The sequence below is a fragment of the Channa argus genome, chromosome 15 (assembly GCF_033026475.1).
Source record: "Channa argus isolate prfri chromosome 15, Channa argus male v1.0, whole genome shotgun sequence".
In the NCBI taxonomy this organism is placed as follows: domain Eukaryota; kingdom Metazoa; phylum Chordata; class Actinopteri; order Anabantiformes; family Channidae; genus Channa; species Channa argus.
Genome location: NC_090211.1, coordinates 5,669,666 through 5,684,534, shown reverse-complemented (window position 1 = coordinate 5,684,534; position 14,869 = coordinate 5,669,666). Strand labels below are relative to the sequence as shown.

Genomic DNA, 14,869 nt, shown 5'->3' with positions numbered 1-14,869 from the left:
AGCCAGTCATGGATTACATAGTGGAGTAGGAAGACCTTCACGCACTGTGGGCTTTGCGCCGCTGCGACGAGGAAATTGAGCAGAGCTGAGTCTTACAAAATGCTTTAAAACACGTGGTCGATTCTTGGTTTTGATGAATGGTACTTCGGCGATGGTAATCCATGATGCGTGATCCTACATTATCGATCATCTTATGTTATACTAATTAACGTGACCGCTTGCACGTGTAAACTCGCTGACCTGTTCCTCTCCTATGTGAATAAAACTGTTCCCCCCGCGTCTTCTGTCTCACCAAGTAGCATATGCGCGTATTACTACACACCAACCGACCTTGAACATGTCCGCGGATTAGTTCTCGCGCGTGATTGGTTGCGGCCGCGAAACTGCATTCCTGTATTTGAATGTCAGTGGTGGAGGGTGCTGTCAGTAAAGCCATATCCACCTCCTGCTCGTTTGGTTGGCTCTTTCTGCTACCCTTTCTCTCGACGGTGGGTCGGAGCCGCTTGTCCCTGGCCTCGCATGTTCCCCTCTAAAATCCTGTTTTGAATTCGATGCCCCTCTTGTAGATTGGCACTATTTATACGCCTCTGTAGGGCCACAGTCCGGCGTCAATTTACCGTTGTTGTATTTGTCCCAGCATTCAGCGTTTATACTATCCCCGAGCATGGCCGTGGTGAGCGCATCGTCTGGGCCGGTTGCCCGGCTTGAGGGCCGTGAATTCGAATACATGATGAAAAAGCGCTCGGTGACTATCGGCCGGAACTCGTCTCAGGGCTCTGTGGACGTGAGCATGGGCCACTCCAGCTTCATATCGCGGAGGCATCTGGAGATATTCACCGCCAGCGACGACGGCACCGGCAGCGGCGATTTCTACCTAAGATGTCTCGGCAAAAACGGGGTGTTTGTAGACGGAGTGTTCCTCAGACGGGGCGCCCCTCCTCTACAGCTACCACGAGTGTAAGTTTCCTCTCTTGTTGAACATGTGGATGCTAACATTAACATTAGTTGTCAGTCAGCCAAAGTTAAAAATTACCACCATTAAGTTTATATATGCTAACAGGGTCGAAAGGACCACGTGTATTAGCATGTTAGCAAGAACACCGCATCCTGTTCGCAAAAGCCATTTTCTTTGTTGACATTCCTGTTAGCAACAGCGTTAATTAGCCGCCTAGCTCAATTTCTCACTCCCTTCTGTAGTGAACCGAGCGTTAGCAGCATTCCTCGGTGTTGGTGCCGAGGTTAGTTAACGTTACCTAAGCTAGTTGACAGGTATGGGGACGCTGTTGTTGACATTGACTAGTGGTAGTATTTCGATCACGTGGACACTCCCAAGTCACAAACTTATACCTCGTGATATTGTAAACACACACCTTTGTGGTCCTACAAACATATTGGCTAGCAGCTAGCTTAAATTTGAATGAAGCTCCTCTCGACCTCTAAACGTAAACAAACCAACCCGTCCTGCCCTGCTGGCTTACAGAGCCTGCGGGACCTTTGCTCTCTATTTGGGCAGGTCAACTCATTCTAGCCGATGTATTTCACCGATAATATTATAGTACTAACTAGAGCTGTATAGTTCAATCTGTATGCTTAGATTGTAGAAGCTGATTTCACAGCCATGTTCAGGTTTTGGCCTCTAATGTGACATGATTGAATTTGAAGGTTTTGTTGATTATGTCCTCCTGTGTAATGTGTTGTTGTTTAAACAAACATTTACCACACTAGGGAGTCACCAGCCCTGGTCCGCTCTTCACTTTTTTTAAGGGCTTGTAACACTTGGCATTTGTTTCCCAATAAACGTGTGCTGCTTGGTTTGGATGTAGGCCATGTTTGAGTGGCTGATACAGATAACAATAAGTAATAACATAATACTAAGCTGTGTACTGCCATGTAAGTTGTTATAGTGAGGGGATAATATCTTTAACAGCAAAATGGTCTCCAGCAAGTTTGATTATCTGTCAGCTGTAAATGGTCCACAAATGCCAAACATTCTTTTGTGGCAGCTTCTCAAATGGGATAGGATGGATATCTTTGCGTTTACTATTTATGTATACTATTTATATGAAAAAAACAATGTACACTGTACTACACAAACTGTTTTATTTATTTGTTAGAGCTTTATTTGACATTCAAACATTTGTTGTTGTTTTTTGTTTTTGTTTGTTGTTTTTATCCTCTGAAGTGTTTAAATGTAAGAAAACGAACAGTATTTGATAAAATATTCTAATTGTGTGGTGACCGTAGTAAGGCAGTTTTTCAAGGACCACAGGGTCAGTGACTCTACTGTCGTTCCCCACTGGCTACATGTCGAAGTGTCTTGGGAAACACACTGAACGGTGTGAACACACTGAATAGTGTTCGCTAAGGTTCAGATGAGCACCTTGCATGGCAGCCGTTGCTGCTGGTGTGGTTGTGAGTGAGAAAGAAGTAACATTAAAAGTACTAAAACTAGAAATGAATATGAGAGAGTCATGTCTCACAACGTATAAATCAAATAAACTTGTTTACATTTTGACTGGGCAGACCTGGATATGGCATAAAGAAATGGTTGCAGTTTATTTACCAAAGTTACCTGATATGTAGGCAGACTTCTGTCCTCTGCTACAACTGGCTAGACTTCCCCCCCTTTTCGACTATTGTGCAATCCCTTAGTGTGAAAACACATTTTTTGTTTTGAGCAAAGTTGAATCCTGTTTTGACTTGTTTTGTTTTGTTTTTTTTAATCAACATATCTTCTGCATGTTTGTGCTTTTATGGTGTTTTCTGCACTGCTCTTCAGCCGCATCACACATACCAATGTATTTAATTGCATTTAATTATCTTGGCACCACAAGGAACATGCAAGGAGCAGCAGGGGTTTTAGGTTCTGAGATTGATCAGGTCAACTACCAATAAAGAATTTTTATTGACAGCTGTCTGTTTTACCTCGCTTACTACCTAGCACAGGCTAACAAGCATTACTGTAATGTTCAAGCTAGAGAAAACTTAAGTATCTCTCACTGGCTATGATAAGATGGGTGCAGATTGACAGTATGGGAGGACTAGCAAAGCTGTGGCCCAGGGGAACGAAGAGTTGTATTCCAGGGATTCCTCGTTGGTGATGTAAACAGAAATGAACAGCCTTCCTTTTCCCTGCCTCCCACTTTCTGTGTCTTCTCCCATACCCACAAATTATCTCCGAGTTGGTGCTCTTCCTGTCTTGCTCTCTCCTTTTGTTTACATTCTTTTTTGTAGTGTGGGTGGGGGAGAAGATCAAGCGAAAGTTTCTGCTTTAACAAGCTTTGTTTGTTGCTATCCTCAAAGCTTAGCAGCATAGCAACTGTGTCTTTTGTTTTTAGAGTTCAGGCCTAGTTGTGGGAAAAAACAGAAAACTAAGGTTGATAAAGAGCCTTCTGTGAATGTATGCATGGAGGGGCTGGGGTGGAAAAACACAAACGTGGCTTTTCTTAGCCTCTCTGGCACAAAGAAACTCCAATTATGAATTAAAAGTGGTGCATTTCATGTGTTAAACTTCAGTTGATGGTAAAACTGGAAGCTATCAAAGAGCTTTATAAATACTGATATGACGTAGGCTATTTGGGTTTTTTTGCAGTGCCTGGCAAGATTCAGATACTCAGCCTCAAAAACATTTAATAGGATATGTCCAAATCTAAACCTAATTTATTCACAAATCAGGACCAAGATTAATACATTTTCTTCACAACCGAATTTCTATAACATTAAAAGCACTAAAGCTGCAAATTGACATTGATCTAGTTAAATTTAAATCCAGTTTCAAAGTATATTCTGTCAATCTCCTAATAAATGGCGTATGAGTACTAGATCAGATAAGTGTGAGGTTTGCATACAGCATTTCGCAGAATTTATCCTGGGAACTTGAATTAATAGGTTCCAGCAGAACTACTTCAGACAAGTAACCATGTCCAGTAAAACTACTGCAGATGTGTACTTTTACAGAGAAAAAATGCAAATGCAAAGAGGGCTCTGGATTTAATTCTGTTCCATAATATACTAATCTATTGTAGATCATTCAAACAACAGACTATAATGCATTGGAATTTATCTAACTGATGATCTAATGTTACTTGTATAACTCCATCTAGCTTACTGTCAATATGAATTAACCTACAGGTTATATTTCTGCCAATTCATTTGTTAAATAAGAATATAATTAAGGAAATGCTTATAAATATCTAATTTCTATGTTAGAAATTTAGTTAGATTAGTGAATGTAAGAAGTGCATACTATCGTAGTCTTGTGCCCACAATGCAACACGCAGATATTCAGCTTTAACCCACATGTTCTGAACCTTAAGGTTTGCTCAGCCATCTTGTATGTGCTGCCCGTCTTATAAATTGTGATGGCTCTAAATTTGTTTAATTGCAGAACCAAAGTGCTATATAACATCTACTAGTGTTGGGACCAGTATGTGTTTATTTGTACTTGCAATCAAGGCTCATGTACAGCAGTGTAGACTGAGAGAACCTTAGTAAACAAGGTTTTATTGTCCTCTGTCTGACAACTCCACACAGTTGCTACATATTGTGAAACATTATGACGCCATCTATCAGATCCACAGCAAACTCTCTACCCTTCCTGAAAGGTTGCTTGGAGAGCACATGTATAATGAAAGGTTCTCTACTTACCAGTCTGGCTCCAGGAAATGTTTTTGTCTCCCCCTGTGTGCAGCAAAGCTAATTTGAAATGTAGGTGTTTGTCGGCACATGTCAGCACTGTTGGGGTCGGGGGGGGGTCTGCTGTGACGGGCACTCTCTTTGAATGAAAACTAATGTCTGATGGTGCCATCGTCTCCACAGAGTCGGGCACCCTGATCTGAATAGTGCTTTTAAAGAGTTCCTGCTCTTCACTCTGTAGTGAGGGTTTTTTGTCTGTTTTCCTTCACCTTTCTTGTATAACTCTCAACAATAAAACCCAGACAAGCCTGTTTCTATCACATTAATTGAATTGTAATTGTAAAACAAGATGAGGCAGCATACCTGTGGTTGGATTCAAATATTGACAAGCTACACAACCAGAGAACATTTTTAAAGACACGATCTTACATGCCTCTGTTCTTGACAAACCCAGTTTCATAGGGACTTGGTAACTATAACTTTTCCCACCCCATGTCAGGCAGATTCCTCAGAACAGAATGCTGCTGTGGGAGCTGCCGTGCGCTTAACTTTACTGGATGCATAGTTCCTAAATCAACCACTTAGTCCTCAGTGTTTTAAATCTTTTGGCAGCTCCACTTTTAGACGTATCAAGCAGGGTTGGGAGGTGCTATTTGGAGGGCCCTGATCTTCCCCTTAGGTTTTTTAACAGTCTTTATGCTAAAGATGAACCTTGTGGAATGATGACACATATTGACAAGCTCCCTTCAGAGCAACAGAAGAAGTTCTAGAACTGTTTTCATGGGCTGGGTGGTACCCCACTTAACAAGTAAACAGAACTTGTAATCCTGTAGAATTAGTTGTATGTCCATTTAATTAGAGATTTGTCACACTGAGCGGTGACTTCAGATTTGGTCTTGTGGTCATAATATTGTGGGCAGTTGCATATTAAGAAGTTTGCCAACAGCCTTCTAGCCACGATTTTTCCATCTTTGGTGTCAAATCCAAAAAGAACAGATGGTTTGGTGTCACGATAATGAGATTGGTGGAGCTAGTATTTGCTTTCTCAGTTTGTATTAAAAAAGAGCAATACACAAGTTTACTGTTAGTAGCAGGATGGGCAACACCAGAAAGTATATCCTAGAAGCAAAGACAACAAATTCTTCTGACAAGCCTTGGTGGACTCATCCAGGACTACCTGAAGGACAGATCACAGGCAACTCCAGCCTGTGTTTCTTCTGCTATAATCTAGTGCAGAGCTGTCAGTGTTTTTAATGCTTCAAGCAGGGATTTTTGGGAGGTCTTATTGAGCAGTATTCACATTTAATTAACTTGCACAATGTCTGTCTCAGCTAATTAAATCAGGTGGAAAATCTGCAAAATGTTCTGCCACAGCGGAGCAGTGCTGTATTTAGTTTTATTAAGTACTCAGTGATTTTCATCCACAGGCACCTATTCACTTTAAACAAAAATAAATTGGGGAAAGAAAAAAAAGAAAACCGTGGCCCCGTTTCACCAGTTGACACTTGTGTGGCGTGCTTTTGTTTTTTTCCAGGTGCACTTTCAGGTTCCCCAGCACAAACATCAAGATCACATTCACAGCCCTGTCCAGTGGGAAGAAAGTAAAACGCGAAGCTCCGGAGTCCCCAGTGAAACCAGTGCAGCCCCAGATCTCCCCCCTGACCATCAACATTCCAGACAACATCGCTCACCTAATGAGCCCCCTGCCATCACCCACTGGCACCATTAGGTACACAGTACTGGAAATGATGCATTCACTAACCTGCAGCAGGCAGGAATTCATGTTTTCATGGTGTGACCAAAAATTCAGCTGCAACCTTTTAGGCATTCGATCCAGTGATCTGTTTGATTCCGTTTAGCATAAATTGAAAAAGAATATATCACATCTTCTTGTATTTTACAATTTAATGTTGATTAAAAACTATGACTAAAAAGTAATACAGCACCTAGTTGACCTTGACACGTCTCCTATGGCAATCAGCTTAAGCTTACTTTACTGAGTGCGAGGCTCAGGCATGGAGACTGTTAGATCCTCTCAGCCCCGATCTCATCCAGATGGCTAAAAACTAGAGATCTTCTTTCATACAATTCTCATCTGACAAATAAGTGATAAAGTGTGTTTACATCTGAAATATAAACACAGTCACAGTAATAGGAGAGGCAGCAGGTGCTGTACATGTGGGAATCCTGAGTTGTTTCTTGCTTTGTTTGTTTTGCCCACATCTCCAGAGTCCCCTGAGAAATGATCCAGTATTAAATATGGAAATCATGCTTTACATTTAGGTTCTTCATCCCCTGGATATTCTGTTTATGTACCTGATAATTAGACTAGTTTGAGTGTGTTGTTGCTTCAGGTCTTATTATGGCTTCTGAAGTGACTGCAGTATTTCCAGTCTGTGAGCTAGGACAATTAGCATAGATGTTGGCCAAAAGCATGTCACTGCAGCACGGGCTGCAGATGAGCTAAGCGAGGGACTGTCCCCTCTGGGAAGTGCCGGTCTCTTTATCATTTAATAAGCATATAATGCAAGCATATTGTGATGTTTTTTTAATTATTATTATTTTAAGAATTCATTGTACATTATCGTTACTATCTTTAGCTGACAGTTTTGTTTTTCTGCAGTGCTGCTAACTCATGCCCCTCCAGCCCGCGGGGTGCAGGCTCCTCAGGCTATAGGATGGGTGGTCGTATGGTCAGCTCTGCAGAGCTGCAGCTAATGAACGACAACTCCCAACCTGAAAATGACAAAGAGGCCTCTGGAGGAGACAGTCCCAAGGTGAGAAGAAGAAATGTCCCTTTATTAGAGGAATACCCAAGCTTTGTTTTCCCTAGCTTTTTGTACCTTTGTACATCTTTATCAGGCATTTATTTCTATTATGTGTATTTTTTATATATTCAATTACATATGATCAGATGTACTTTTTATGTAAAACAATGGTTTGGTATGTATCTGAACTAATTATTAGGCCAGAGTTTTAAAACCTCTAGACATACACAAGTACGCAAGTGTATAAATAATGATGCCATGTTACCATTGTCTTGCAAATATACACTCACTAGCCACTTTGTCGGGTATATCTGTACAGTCTAATGTAGGTCTGTCCTGCTACCACTTCTTACCAACCAGACTTTGTACAAGTACTTACATTTAACTATTTGTTGATGCAGAGAAGTGAAACAAGTACTAAATTGTTTGGCTTTTATGAGTTTCTGGACAGTACCATCCTCATCAAATCCACTGCGCAGTTGAGCTGATAAGCGGCGATGGCGAGATCAAGCCATATGAAGTATTGAATCTTTTCATCAAATTGGTTCAGTGAAGGGCAAAGCTTCTTGAGGCTTCATTTGCTGGACCAAAAGAATTAACCAGGTCAAGCTATTACAATGACTTTAGTGGTTTGTGTATACTTTCGAACTGAATTGAATCAAACTACTTTCCATGATATCAGCAAATATGCACATACATTTTTAAAGTGTGTATTTTTCTGATATTTAAACCTTCACTTTTTGAAATTACAATGTTCGCAAGGGAAGTTAAAGTGGAGTGAAGCATACTTGGATAGACAACCTACTTATCCCACGAGAATAAAAAGACTTCTTTCTTCTTCAGAAACAATTAGGACAGCACCTGGGAGCAACTTACACTAAAAACAACAAAAAGTAAAGCGGCGGGGGAATAAACATAGATTTGAGCTGAGATCCTGGATGGTTGACTGTTCAGATGTACTCAAATGAAGTGGTCTTAGCTGTTTGTCTGTTCATCAAGGAAAATATTTCAGCATTCTACTGTGCTGTCAGGGCTGCATGACTTTTGGAACACAAAGGAATAGTTTTTACTTTTTTATACTGTGTATCTCAGTATTTAGGCATGTGGGTCAGCTTTGTCTATAAATATCTTTGCTCAGTCTGTGCTAAGAGCTGAATAAAACTGACTTTATTTAGGAGACACATGATGGCAGAATAGTTGTAGTGCCATGTGTAGTGAAAGTGTAGTTTGACTCTTAAAAACACTGATTCTGCTCCACAGGATGACTCCAAACCTCCGTACTCCTATGCACAGCTGATAGTCCAGGCTATCACTCTGGCCCCGGACAAGCAGCTCACACTAAATGGGATCTACAATCATATCACAAAGAACTACCCTTACTACAGGACTGCAGACAAGGGCTGGCAGGTGGGTTTGGCCTCAAGTGTGTTTGTTTGAGGTTCACTTTGATTGTTAGAAAAATTTGACCTTTGCACAAAAAACTTCCCAAAAGTTACAAACATAACCTTTTTAAAATATTAGCATTAAACAATTTCATGTATTTTATTCTAGCAGCATCTAACTATTTATGCCTCTCCCCTGTTGCAGAACTCAATTCGTCACAACCTGTCACTGAACCGATACTTCATCAAAGTGGCGCGATCACAGGAGGAGCCTGGCAAAGGCTCCTTCTGGAGGATAGACCCATCTTCAGAGGGCAAGCTCATTGAGCAGGCGTTCAGGAAACGAAGGCCCCGGGGTGTCCCCTGCTTTAGGACCCCACACGGACCCCTCTCCTCCAGGTCTGACTGCATCCCATCTAAACGTGCTATCTTTGGATCTTGACTCAAATCCCTCAAAGTAAATTAACTTAATGGCACACTGTTTAATGTGATTAAAAAAATACTTTTATATTGGAATTAAAGATTTTTTTTTTGCTTATGTAATTATGGTTTAAATGTAGTACAACATAGGCTACATGTGAGTCAGACTATAGTGACACTGAAAGAAACAAAGCGCCAAATGCATACAACATTCTGTTGTATGCATTGTCAATGTAACCAGAAACTCATTTATTTCTCCAATGAGGACATAACATTAAAGCACCTATTAGTTAAGACTACATATTAATTCCACAATTTTTCTGACCGAACTTTATTTTAATGACCCTCAGGAGTGCCCCAGCTTCTCCCAATCACTCTGGGGTGCTCTCCACTCCTTCTAGTGGCATCCAGACCCCTGACAGCCTATCAAGAGAGGGCTCCCCAGTTCCTCTGGAGTTGGATACATCTACAGCTCCCACTGCTGCATCCACCACAACGGTCCAGCCCAAACTGGCAGTCATCCAGGAAGCACGCTTTGCACAAAACACACCAGGTACACTCTCCTGCTGTTGTATTTCTCTCTGTTTGAAGCACTTTTTTTTTCACACCAGCTAATTTACCTTTTTTGTGCATATTGATTCACATCCCATTTTGCTACAGTACATAACATCGCGTATATTCTTATCTCATTGTCGGTTCAAGCGAAGCGTTTTTTTCAAGTTCCAATTGTTTTCCAGAAGCTCATTAGTGGCTTTACTTGTAGCTGGTTGTTCTTCCAAATGTTTCACACAGTAGGAACAGTTCTGTTATCTGTGCTGTTTACATTTAAAAAAATCCTGGTGACTATCTCCGTAGATTTCATAGTAAAATTGTTTTAAAATTTTTAAAACTGTTTAAATGTTATTGCCTCTCTCACAACTCTGAACTGCTTGATCTTTTGTTACTGTTACATGACTTATTACATCAGTTTTTAATTTATTTAAAGCGTTTGATTACAGACTTTGATAACAGCCTCAAACACTGCAACCTTTGGCATGTATCTAAATATAGAGGTCCCTCTGTCTTTCTTCTGCCACTGTAGTTTTACATGTTCTCCCATCTTTTACCTTTTCAACACTGTGGCACTAGTGCTCTTTCTTTAGCACCCACTGAATGCCTCAATTTATGCGTACAGCTTATGTATTTTGTACATTTCAGTTTGGAAGCTGTCCTACCAATTCTGTACTCATTCTGTCATGTATATGACTCTGCCCAATTGTCGGAAAAAGTACGTGTGTATAAATTTTAATTGTGAGAAGTAGGACATTTATTCATATACTGAACAACCATGATGTGTAAGCTCAATTCCTTATTGTAGTAGTAGAACTTTTCAGCTACAAATATATAGGTTATACCACCAATGCTGCTATATAAAAAAAAAAAAACTATATCTCATATTAACAAATATCTCATTTGTTGTTTAGGCTCTGCTATTGCCAACCAGCCAGTACTCATAGCAGTCCAGCGTCAGTTACCTCAAACCATCAAGCCAGTGACCTACACCATGGCCTCCCCAGTGAGCACCAGCACATCTCAGCCTGCTGTCCAGACTGTCCATGTCCTGCAACAGATCCCGGCAGGATCCCTGAGCACAGTGATCGCGCAGCCTGCCACAATTATCAAGTCGCAGGAGAATGGGGAGCACACAGAGGTCAAAGGTGGGACAGGGAAGCCTTTGTTCCCTATTAGCATAATTAACATCCTAAACCTATAGTTTTGCAAAAAAAAACGCAAAACAAAAGAGTGGAGCAATACAGTATTTTCTAGGCCCTTCACTTAGTTGTTGAAATGTTTAGTTTTGATTTTATTAATTTATTTTTTTTGTTTCCGTCCTCAGTCAATGTGGAGACAGTCTCTAGTCGTATCATCCAGAGCTCCCAGTCAGGCACGCCTCTGCAGACTGTTACCATAGTGCAGCAGGCCCCTATGGGTCAGCATCAGCTGCCCATAAAGGCCATCACACAGAACGGCACCCACAGCATCACCACTGCCATACAGGGACCTGGTAGTTCAGGTGAGACAGCAACTGTTATATCTTTCATATTAATTAGAATGTTATTATGTATTGCTAACCCTGAAAATTCAACTTAACTACAGTTGTGTTTAGTTTGTCTTCTGTTTATGTTCAATAAAAAACTTTCTCTGCCTCCACATGAGGATGATGGGTTCATCATCGTAAACCCACGACAGCAAAGTCCAATCAGATTTCACACAGACCTGCTGAAAACAGATGTTGTTTAAGCAGCTCTGAAATATTTCCTCTGTTAGCTCTTCATCATTTCTATTTCTTTCTGTTCACCTTCAGCTGTGGCAAGTCCCCTCCACCTACTGGCAGCCCATGCCTCAGCCTCCGCCTCCCTCCCCACCAAACGGCAAAACGGGGACAAACTGGCCAGCGAACAGCCAGACGCCAAGCGCATCAAGTCAGAGGCTGACGCAGACCCAGCATCCTCGACCCCAGCCAAGGCGGAAGACTCTGACTCGACGGCAGCTAACGACCAAGGCAGCCACCTCAACTAGTCTGCACACACCGCACAACAACAACCACCACCACCACCACCACCTGCTCCTCCCTCCACAGTTTCTCTTTTTCACCCCTGTCATTTGTTTTGTTCCTCCTTCCACCACTGACTCCCGAGGTGCCAAACGGAGAAAATTATTTTCATTTTCAGTTTGGGTTATGAGTTCTACAGCATCAAAAGAAAAAAATAATGTCCACCCCTTTAAAGACTGGAATGTGGGTTGAGAACAAATTCAAACAATGGGACAAAGAAGAGCTGGAAGGTATCCCATGTGAGCCACTGAAACGGAGTGATTAAACCATGACCACAGGAGGCCTTAACAACTGTTAACCCTTAAAAGCTGACCTTTTGACCTCAAGTGATCAAGTAAAGAGAGGTCCTGACTCAGCTCATGCTGGACGCCACCTTTCTGTTGCATCTACCTCCGAGCAGATAGGGGAGTCCAGCAGCCAGCAAACAGCATCCTCCCTGAACCAGTCAGGACCACTCTGAACGAAGCGACCAATCAAGCGCAGAGTATGACAAATATTCATTGGCTAAAATTATAAAGAAATGCAGAAAAATTATGGTCAACACATTCAGAAAGGGATCAACTCGGAACCAATATTCCTGAAACTTTGGCAGCTAGCCTTTCACAATACTGACCTTCCCTTATTGCAGTTGTACGTAGATATGCAGTATTTTGTTGTTTAAAATGTGGAGCATAGGATTTTTTTTTAATGTATTTTCACTTATCTAGGTAAATAATTTAATTAAAGAAAGCGTACAAAATGTTAAGGTCAGTGACATTTCGTAAGTAAGTTAGAAATCTCACTTCTTTTTTTTTACGTGGACCCTTTCTGTTCAGTGAAACTGTAATAGTTTTTGTATTTTTTTTCCCCTTGTTCTGACATATCCATATGAAACTGCTTTATTATACTTACATATTTTAATACTTGCACAGATAACTGATATAAGCATATGAAATTTCCATGTGTAGTTCCAGATGTTGACCTTGCATGTATCCGACAACTGAAGTTGTAAACTGTAAATTGAACTGAGGAAAAATGACCTGCTTTGTCCACACCAGACCCGCACTTGATTAAATGTTTGTGTTTTCATTTCCCTTCTGATTATTGTTTGTTTGTTTTGGGTTCTCCTCCCAACCTAGTCCTTCTCGTCCCAGCTGTGTTGACATTGTGGTGCTAGCGGTCCCCACCCCCAACCCACTACCCCCCAACTTTTGCTTGACTTGTGATCCAGACGAATACGTTTTCTGATTGTACACGTTCCAACTAATAGTAAGGAAAAAAGATGTTCTGCTTCAGTGGAGAAATGCTTTTTTTAAAATAAATTAATTTAAATCCATTTTCTGTATCATTTGCTTCAGTGTTAGTCATAGTTGGAACTTTTTATTCATTTAATAGTGATGGGTAGATTGTTTAATAGCGACAATTGCTGGATTACAAAAAACATCACAGGCAATGTGGATAAAGCACGTGGAGACATTACATGTGGATGAATGTTGCTGTTTACATAACCAGCTGATAATGAGTTGATAACTGAATATCAAAGAACTGTATATATTCCAATTAGTTTGAATATAACCAAAATAATGACTAATGGTATGTAAAATGCAGAATGTACAAAAATGTTTTGCAAGGACGTATAAGTGAAATTTTTGTTAATGTCATTTATGAAAAATAAGTGGGAGTGCTCGTGCACTTATGAGGGCAAAAGTCAGGGTTCACACATTTTTATTAAGAGAAGTTTTTGTAGCATGTTGGGGCTAGTTCTCCTGCTTTGGACACCTTACCTGCAAATAAAATTTAAAGTTCATTTAAAATTTTTTCCACATGAATTAAGAGTCCTTCAGAAAGGTATTTGAACATAATTAAGCCTTAATGTGCGGTAGTAATGTCACTTTTCTCCACTGAGGGGCAGCGTGGGAATATTAAAAAATTGGCTGGATAGAAGTGTAACAGCAACTCTACTGTTCAACACAAGATGACTGAATCTTAATGACATTTAAGTTATCAGGACCAAGTAGAAGTAATGCAAAGCCACTTTTATTTGTAATATGTTTAAGGTCATTATTACATATTAATCTAACAGTGAAAGTATCTGCCTCTTGGGGAAAAACAACTGTAAATGTCAAGTTTTTACTAAAGCATTAAAATCATTGAAATCACTGTTGCAAAGCTACAAACAGCATATTTTCTGAGAATCTGCTTTCTACATTTTTTATTTTTTTGGCTAGATTAAAATTGTTTAGCTGATGACAAATGTTATGATTTATAATTAAGTGAATAGCTAATAATTGTATTGCTTATTTCTGAGTGATGAGGGAAGTATTAAAATTGACATGTTTACTGGGGGACAATTGCTGCCCAATAACAAATGTTTGCCCAAGATTAATCTGGCCATGTATTCAGACTGGAAGTCTGAAGTGAAACAAAGAGAGGAAAATTAAAGACATAAGAATATAGTGCAGTGATCAGAAAATAAAACCTCACCTCTATTAAAATAAAAAAAATGTTTGTGGATATAAATAATTTCACCTTAAAAAGTTCATCGTAGAGCTTGGAAAGATTTCTTCTGATGCTTAAAGTGTAACTACATCTTTTTAATCAAATGCTTCAAAACCAATAGGTGTGTTTAAAATCAGCACAATGGTTGATGTGGTTAAAGCAGAGCTCAGTAAAGCAGTTTAAAATTTGAATTAATTTGAATTTAAATCACTTTTCAGTCAATACGTCATTGTTCTATGCTCTTATCATGCTGTTCACTAAAGCTCAATCATTTGACAGCTTTTTTTCCAGTTCCTGAAGCTTTTGAAGCTTCCTGAAGATTTTTATTATGGGTGATAAGATGTCCATCACAAAAATCCACAATTGAACTTCACGGCTTTCAGACTCAATCTCAGAGTCACCAAAAAAATGTGGACGGTTGCTCAGTTTCTTTGACTTAATTGAACTATTGTGGGTTTCAAAATGTAGCAGAAATATAACTTTTTTCATACTGAGAAAGGAGTCATGTGCATGTCTTATAGCATGGGTGAAAAATCATTTAAATGTTCAGCTTTGATATGCTCTTCTTAATGTAACCTTAACACTTTTCTGCA

General features: G+C 40.1%; 1 protein-coding gene across 2 annotated transcripts; it reads left to right on the top strand.

Annotated features, from left to right (window-relative positions):
- Nucleotides 1-509: 509 nt before the first annotated feature.
- On the top strand, nt 510-13,113 carry foxk2b (forkhead box K2b). Of its 2 annotated transcripts, XM_067476512.1 has the most exons (9): nt 511-957; nt 6,170-6,364; nt 7,259-7,412; nt 8,664-8,810; nt 8,991-9,184; nt 9,556-9,758; nt 10,669-10,902; nt 11,082-11,258; nt 11,550-13,113. In XM_067476512.1, the coding sequence occupies exons 1-9, from the start codon at nt 665-667 to the stop codon at nt 11,762-11,764; spliced, it is 1,812 nt and encodes a 603-aa protein (XP_067332613.1). In that variant the 5' UTR covers nt 511-664; the 3' UTR covers nt 11,765-13,113. The 2 variants fall into 2 exon arrangements, with proteins under 2 accessions (XP_067332614.1, XP_067332613.1); XM_067476513.1 differs by lacking the exon at nt 6,170-6,364 and having other exon boundaries at nt 510-957.
- Nucleotides 13,114-14,869: the final 1,756 nt, after the last annotated feature.

Excerpts from the sequence above, each read along its gene's own strand:
- foxk2b (XM_067476512.1), top strand. The coding sequence starts at position 665 with ATGGCCGTGGTGAGCGCATCGTCTGGGCCGGTTGCCCGGCTTGAGGGC. Across the intron at positions 958-6,169 it reads CCTCTACAGCTACCACGAGT|GTGCACTTTCAGGTTCCCCA; the intron begins GTAAGTTTCCTC and ends GTTTTTTTCCAG. Across the intron at positions 9,759-10,668 it reads CTTTGCACAAAACACACCAG|GCTCTGCTATTGCCAACCAG; the intron begins GTACACTCTCCT and ends TTTGTTGTTTAG.